The 8,269-nt window shown below is 43.9% G+C and overlaps 1 protein-coding gene across 1 annotated transcript; it reads right to left on the bottom strand.

Moving 5' to 3' along the window:
• Positions 1–700: 700 nt before the first annotated feature.
• CBLN4 (cerebellin 4 precursor) lies at positions 701–7,865 on the bottom strand. Its single transcript, XM_027697511.1, has 3 exons — positions 7,539–7,865; positions 5,910–6,026; positions 701–3,215 (listed from the first exon to the last, which is right to left on the bottom strand). The coding sequence occupies exons 1-3, from the start codon at positions 7,812–7,814 to the stop codon at positions 3,018–3,020; spliced, it is 591 nt and encodes a 196-aa protein (XP_027553312.1). The 5' UTR covers positions 7,815–7,865; the 3' UTR covers positions 701–3,017.
• Between the last annotated feature and the right edge of the window lie 404 nt (positions 7,866–8,269).

Raw genomic sequence — 8,269 nt, 5'->3', positions numbered from 1 at the left:
TCTAACCTTTACAGTGCAGCTCAAGGCAGGTTTAAGTTCTTTAAAAAAAAATCAAACCTCTAATCTTAAATACCTTTTGAAATGTGAAGTTTCTCCCGAGCTGTTGCTGCTGAACAGGAAAACTGCTGGAAAAGTAACATGGGAAGGCAGAAGGGAAGAAAAAGGAATGAGGAGAGAGAAGAGAAATGGGATTTTCCAGACCTGGCTCATCCCTCTCTTCTGGGAGTAACTCCTACTGATGTACCTCTGGGGCAACACAATAAAAAGGAGTGCAAGATCTGCAAAGTAGCTCAAGTTGTGGTCTAAACCCCATAGTTTGTTGCTATTTAGACATTTAAATGTGAGCTGAGAGCCCTGCCCATCCCCAGGGCCACCTCTGAGTGCTCAGCACTGTGTGACAATAACAGGAGCTGCTTTCCAGGGACTCCAGTGAAATTTCTCCTTTACCCGGCAAAATATTGATTTTAGAAGCTGATGGCAAAAATTTAGGATATTTCCATTAAAATGTAACTCCCTAATTGAATAACTTCCCAGCCTCTCTAGCTGAAGTTTAAGTAACTGTTGAGGACTGAAGCAACCACAAATATTTTGCCAAGGGGAAATCACCACTATATTAAGGTAGTTCAGGATTATTGCTGAATGCTGAAGGCGGCTTTTAAAGATGATATGTTTATAAATTAAAGAAGTTAGATACATTTGATCATTCTGAAAGTATACTGACACCTTTAATGCCATTTTTCTTCTGTCTGTGTAGCAACATGTCTTTTACATCACGTATATTTCACTGGGTGAGATTTCAGATTTTACCAATTTATACAAAATATTGATGTTCCCCTCTGAAATAAACCCTTATTACAAATAACCTCTTTATAACATCATGCATACTATGTGCTGCAATCCCAAGGGGTTCAGATATACATATATATATATATACACACATTTTGGGGGTACAGCAGTAACACTTTTTGATTGGTCATAATAATTTTTTTATATTTTTCAGCCCTGTAAATCATTCATCATCATTCATTGCCATGTCCTTCCACTTTCTCCCGAACTGCAGTGCTCAATATTGTGTCTAAAAAATCACCTCCTTATCTGACTTGTCTCGTAGAGGGGGAATATTCCCACCTACCCTCCTGAAGTGGCCCAAAAAATCCTATATGTTGGGTGTTGAACAATGAGGAATTTGGGCACAGTGTTGTGGCACTGATTCCCTGGAGTTTTAATCAGGAGCATCAACCAACCAACTGACTTTAAATCAATGAAATATCCATTTACAGCAGCTAGAGCAACATGGCACTGCACTTGACTAACAAGTGAACAAATTGGAACCAGGTCACCTAAAGCAGCAAATCCCAGCCTAAACTGGCTCTTAGGGAAGGTCCCAGTTGCTGCAGGACCTTCCATCCAGAAACATTTTCAAGTACACAGTATTTTTTAATTAGAACCATATCCTTCATAATATGCAAGGCACAAAGATCCATCAATTCAGTGTCTATTTTGGGCACGAGGGATGAAGGTTTCATTAGCAGCTCCTGTGAAAATCATTTCATTTAATACTCAATTTGATGGCACTGGAGTTTCGTGCTGATGGTAAAAACCTAAAGCAACAGGTTTCATCCAAAACCCTTTGGAATCAATGTGATTCTTAACACTAACTTCAGTGAGGTCAGGATTTCTCCCTAAATCTTTTTGTTTTTCAAATAAAATGCATAGGTTATTTCTAGATCCTTCTGATTACCTCTAGGATTCTGCCAGACTAACTTATGGCAGTTTTCCTGCCTCCTGGGGTAGTTTCTGTGAATCCCAAAAGCTTACATTTTGCATATAATAATTATATCCAATAAAAAAATAGCGTGAAGCAACTTACAAAATCCGAAGGTCAAAAATTAAGCTAACATATATTAATCTTTATTATGTAACAATGATATAATAAATAACTTTATGAATTCATGTGACCTGTACAAAAAGCTGAAAAGCTTTTGTACCAAGTTAGGTACCAGCTATTTGGATTTAACATTTGTTAAATATATGACCTAAAATTATATACAGTTGTGGAGTTAAGGCAAAATCAGATGATACCTTTAACACAACAGAAGGTTTGAAAAATACACATAAATACAAACAAGGGGGATCTCATCTCCAGCTAACAAAGTGGTTGTGGCTAAGGAAGGAATCCCTTAGGATTTTAATAAAGCAGTTTTTATCATTCATGTTAATTAAAATTGAAGAACAAGTGTGAGACTTCCTGCAGGGCAAAGCTGTTTTGCAAAGCTGTGCCTGAATGATCACCTTTAACCCTGGTAAGTTTTGTCTTAATGGTTATAACCTGCTATTCCTTTTAGAAATCAGCAGGTGGAAAAGAGGAATGTCTTTCATATCCGACTAAAATACATCCATGACCCTTTAGTTTATGTGGGCTACACTTGATGTGAGCATTGACAGAGCTTAAATATCTGGGTGAACCATCCAACACACAACACTCAGAGGAGAATGAAAGTCAACCACTTATCAATAATAATTACCTCTCTCAAGACAATGGAATAGATCATGGCAGTAAAGTCCCAGTGACAAAAACATGTATGACCAATATATCAATATACAGTTCTTTGGCAGCAACACACTAACTCTTGATTGAAGTCTGAACTCAAACTCTCCTAAATTAAAGACCTGGTTGCCAGTTTTTTTCATAATTAAAGAAAATCCACTTCTCTCATGAAGCCAGTAAGTCCAGAAAATGTGGTTGGAATAAATCTTGCAGGCAGCTTTAGACTGTAATGTTAAGCATAAATATTTATTGTCTGCTTTAGTCTCAGTCCAAATATATTGTATTTAAACACACAAAATTCAGTGAAACTTCTGAGTAGTTCAGATGGGGTCAAAATCCATAGGGAGAATCCATATTCACCCATGAAAAACCAATAAAGAAACATCAATCCCATGATGATAAAATGATCTTCATGTAACAGAGGCAATGATGAGTCCACACCTGGATGAATGTCACAGGAAAATTGACTTTACAGGGGAAAGACCAGAAAGCCAGAAAACGTAGAATACTGCCATCCACCGACCAGATTACCTTTCTCCAGTTTCAGGTAAACCTTGTCCTCCTTGTCCAGATAGAGCAGGACTCCATTAGTGGCAGCTTCACGTGTGACATCCTTGTCCCCAGCAAAAGCAGAAATGACTGGCTTTCCATTCAGCATCAAATTAACCTGCAAGAGAAAAACCACTGAAAAGCTCCAATTAACAGCAAAACACCAAGAACTACCCTTGAATATTAATTACAGAATAAAAGCCCTGCTAAGGTCCCAATCTTCACTGGTTTTTGGGTTGTTTTAAGCTCATAATTACATTTAATTGGTGTGTACAAGCGTGTTGGTGTTCCATGGGCTGGACTTGCAGCTGAGGGAGGTATCACCTCAGTTTGCATCACTTTGCCTATGTCAGGGGTTATTTAGGGTTATTTATACTCAGGAGTGTAAAAAAAAAGACATTTTCAAGAAACTTGGGCCCCCAGAGGTGTGATGCAGCCACTTAATGAGGTGTCAGAGGCACCACAGTGGGCTGGGAGCTCACACTTCACTGGCAGCAAAATCTCTGTCCCTCCCATCGCTGATGGCAGCTTAGTTTTAAAGTCTAGAACCAATCTTTAGCTTTATAAACCACGGTACTGGCTCCAATTTTCTGTAAAACCCTTCTGAAAGTCAGCACAACCTCTGCTCTGAAAGCAGCATCACAGACACTCTGTACACAAAGATGGGCAGGGCTGAGGGAATGGACAGATCCAGGCGTTTTTCATTTCCCCCATGGCAAACTGTTAGCTCTGTTTTTTCTTTTTAGATAGCTCTAATGCAGTCACACAGGGGTGAACTGTGAAATACTCTTTCATATGGGCTGTGCTGGCCTTGCATATGCTCCCATTAATTTTAATGGGAGTCACCACGGAATAAATCACTGCTCAGCAGAAGTCAGGGCAGCAGAATCTGGCCCTTATTTGGGATTCACCTATCTGGGAAATCCACTTAATCAGATGTCCTCGGGGAACAAACTGCAGTTTAATGATATTTAATGGCACTAACAGATGTTCCAGGAGCACAGTGATACCACTTGTGTAGGAAGCCTTTGGGTGATTTAGTGGTGTTTAAAGTCTGCATGAGACTCAAACCAGTTTGTTCCACTGCAATGGTTTCTGGTTCTCCTTCCTACGTATCAAACATGCAGAAAAAGGGCATCAAGGGTTTGGTTCTCATTGCTTGGTTTTGATTTATCCCACTCCTTCTGTACCATCTCTCTAGGTTGGGTTCCCCTGCAGAGCATCTTACAACAATTTTAATCACAGCAGAAGACACATCATAGAATCATAGAATCATGGAATCAGCTGGGTTGGAAGGGACTTCTGAGATCATAAAGTCCAACCCTTACCCATCACAGGTTTGCACCCGATGGTCCCACGTTAACTGTGCCAAAACTTCCATTACTTTAGAAACTCTCGATGTATTAAATATTTCAGGCCATGTCACAGGTTGTAACATTCCCTGTCACCTGCCCCGAACTCCCAGGTTTGAGTCCCTGGTATGTGAAACACCAGCCTGTGCTGGACTTCTATAACCATGGTACTGGCTTTGGCATCTTCCTTGGCAAGATGCATTTTAAATCCAGTGAAGTGGCTGGCATGCAGATATTCAAGGCCATTTCAACCTTCAGCATTTGAGAGAGTGAAAAGAACAAAGTTCGAGCACATTAAACAGCTTATAAGCCCATTATAGGGATTTTCATGGGGTCAATATTTCACTTAAGGCTTTTGCCATTGCCCTGAAGGGAATTAGGATTTCCCACTGTAAACTGAAGGGATGTGACTGTGTCCTGCACCAGCTCTCTGCCATCTCCACCATTTACACTTTTCCCAGGAGCCAGAGCTGCCACAAAGCAATATCTGACCACTCCTCCTGCAGATATCTGCTTCACCTTAGCCTTGCACTCTGAAAACCACATCCAGGAGCAAGACAGAACATGGAAAAGCATCAGATACTTCTCTGAGTCTGGTAGTCTCATGGGTGGAAACAAAGGAAGCCACAGATATTAATCCAGATTTAGAAAGCCAGGATGTATGTCACAGAAAATGCAGGACCTGGCATGAAGATTAAGGAATGCACTGTAAGGAATTTACTGTTGGCTCAGCAAAGGGATGTTCAGGAACTTAGAGGCTTTTCCTCTAAGCCAGTACATATTTATATTTAATTAGGCAGTTCAGCTGCTATTAAGCTACAGAAGAAAGTGCAGAATTACTCCTTTTTCTCTAATAGATGACACATCTTTTATACATTATATGGTGAAAAAAAAAATTTAAAGTGCTATAAAGGTTCCTTAGAAGACATCCCTGTAGAGATACAGCATTTTGCTGTGGTTACAGAACAAGTAGACCACGTTGACTAACCTTGGCCCACAGCAGACTAAGGGGATGATGAGCTACCTGGCATCAGGAGCTGTTAGCCAAGTCAAAATGTTACAAAAATAGTCAAATCTGGTGTGGATTCCCAGAATTCCTGTGATCCAGACAGTTTAACCTGTAGGAAAATATGACTCTTCAATAGTATTTAAGCAATTAAGTGAAATTCAGAGCTCTCTTTTACTACTGGATCATTCATTCATTGAATTCTTTGTATCACCCCAGTTTTATGAGATAGAAGTGAAGCTGTGGCAATTTATCTGAGGTGAGGATCCTGTATTATCTCAGCTATTCAGTTTAAATTAATTCACTCAGCTACTAGGAAGTCGACACCACAGGTTGCTGTAAACTAAGCATTTTTTCCTTGAAAGAGTGTTAAGTACTCCTGTGTTCAGTGAAGATCTCATTCCAAACAAACAATTTAGGGAAAAGATTTTACAATCACACTTGATCGACGTACCTGAATTGTTTGACTCTGATAGACTTTAATTACATGGAAATTGAAACTGTAAATTCCTTTTCTTGGTGCTACAAAGACAGACTCCAAGGTGAAAAAATTGCCCACATTTACAAGGATCTACAAACAGAAAAATAGAGCATGGGAATTAATACCAGAATTAAGTACTAAATAAAAACACAGATTATAATTTTAAAAAACATTCACCCATGGAAAATTTTTAATCTACATCTAAGCTGGTTTATTCATGTTCTCTCAATTAATAGCTCATACTATGGATATTTAGTTGTATTTATAGTACAGCTTTACTACAAACAAACTAGGGTGGAAATTGTTCCCTACTTTGCTACTGTGTCACACCTTCAAGTCCTTTCTTCCTTACATCTTTAGAGGGGATTAAGTAAAAGCATTCTTGTTCATCATTCCCCAAAAATGACATCAAAACCACTAATTTTGGGAGTGGCAAATGGTTTTAAAAAGCAATGGTCAAGCCAACACTGTCTTCCTCAAAGTGCCAAGCTGTGAGGAAGGACACACATGAATGATATAGTTCATTCCCCAGTTTACAGCCAGAGTTGCTGTAAAACCTGGCACATCCCAGAAAAACTGGCTGTGAGCCTTTGCTGCTTCAGTTGTTTTTGTACTAACAATAATTTGAGTTTGATCAAACAGAGACAAGTAACAGAGGGGAACATATTAAATGAGTGCATCATCCATATGCTGCCCATCTTCTCTAATGACTAGATTGTGCTTTCTTTCCGCTTAGTTATGCTTTATTCTTAATTGCTATTTTCAGGCTCCTTTATGCCAGGCACAGCCCTAGAAAGCCACTAGGAATGTCCATGGAGTTATGATCATTTCACACTCCCAGAATTGGGCTGTCTGACATATCTGACCCCAGTTGTCACAACAATTTACTGTTCATTACAACAGGGTGTAGGAAGAAGAATAGCCATCAGTCTCGATTACTTTGGACCTGCCCCAGGACAGGAGCCGGTGTTGAAACGTGTGCTGGCACCTGCACGATAATACTGGTGCTGAGCTGCACGGGGCTGTGCCGTGAACCTGGGAGTGTTCGGGGAAAGTTTAAAGATTTTCCCTTGAAATTCCTTCTTCTTTCCCCGCTCAAAGGGTGAACAAACCGTCTAAAACCTACACAGGCTGCTCACACCTGAGAACCCCCGTCCCCAAGCCCCCTGGGGCCGTGTCCCCCCGTCGGTGTCCCCCGAGTGCTGCGGCCGCGGCATCTCCCCGTACTCGGTCTCGGGAACTTACTGGGCTCCATCCGCCAGGGGCTGGGGGGCTGCGGAGGGGCCGGTACAGCCCTCAACTGCATCCTCCCCATCCCCGGGGGACATCCTCCCCAATCCCCGGGGGACATCCTCCCCAGTCCCCGGGGGGCTGCGGAGGGGCCGGTACAGCCCTCCCCTGCATCCTCTCCATACCCGGGGGGCAACCGCAGCCCCTCCAGCTCCCCCCTGCCCGGTCCCTTCGCTCCGGGGGTGCCCGCAGCAGCCGCCCCTGCCCCCCAACTTTGTGCGGGAATTTAGGGAAGCGGCGGCACCTGTTGAGGTTCGCGGGGGAGGCACCGGCCCCGCGGGGATGCCCCGGGGCGCCGCCGCCGCCGCTCACCTGGTCGAAGTAGATGATGCGCGTCTTGTTGCTCATCTCGGAGGGCTCGTGGTTGGTGCTCCGCACGGCCGAGAAGGCGACCTTGGAGTTGGCGGCGCGCACGGAGATGCCCAGCGGGGACGAGGACGAGCCCTTGGCGTCGGTGGCCGGGTTGGAGTCGCAGACCACCAGGCACTTGCCCTCCAGCACGATGGGCTCCGTGTCGTTCTGCGCCCACGCGGCGGGGCCGCCCAGCGCCAGGGCGAGCAGGACGGCGGGCAGCAGCCGCCAGCCCATGGTCCGCACCCGCGGCCGCCCGCGCCGCCGCTCCGCGCCCCGCTCCGGCCACCGCGCCCGGCACCGCACCCGCGCCCGCGCCGCGCCCGCCGCGCTCAAAGTCTTCTCTCCGCCGCCTTCTCCCCTCCGTCTCTTCTCTCCTCTCCCGCTCTTCTCCTCCTCCTCCCCCCCCCCTCCCCGCCACCACTTTGTGCCGTTCTTTTTTTTTATTTTTTTTTTCTTCTCTTCTTTTTTTCCTCTTCCCGGGTCCTTTCGCGAGCTCTTTAAAACACGCCTCGAAAAGCTGCCGGACAAAATGCGCGCTGGCCGGGGCCCCCTTCCCGCATCAAAAAAGGAGAGCGAGAAGGGGGAGTGGGGAAAACAAAAGCCCTCAGGTGAATTATTGATGAGAGAGAGAAACGAGAGGTCGCGAAGAAATAAAGCCATTTGACGCTGCCATGATCGCCGCTGCTCGG

This window comes from Neopelma chrysocephalum, unplaced genomic scaffold (assembly GCF_003984885.1).
Source record: "Neopelma chrysocephalum unplaced genomic scaffold, ASM398488v2 Primary Assembly neopelma1_119, whole genome shotgun sequence".
NCBI lineage: Eukaryota > Metazoa > Chordata > Aves > Passeriformes > Pipridae > Neopelma > Neopelma chrysocephalum.
This window is presented reverse-complemented; position numbering and strand designations above follow the sequence as displayed.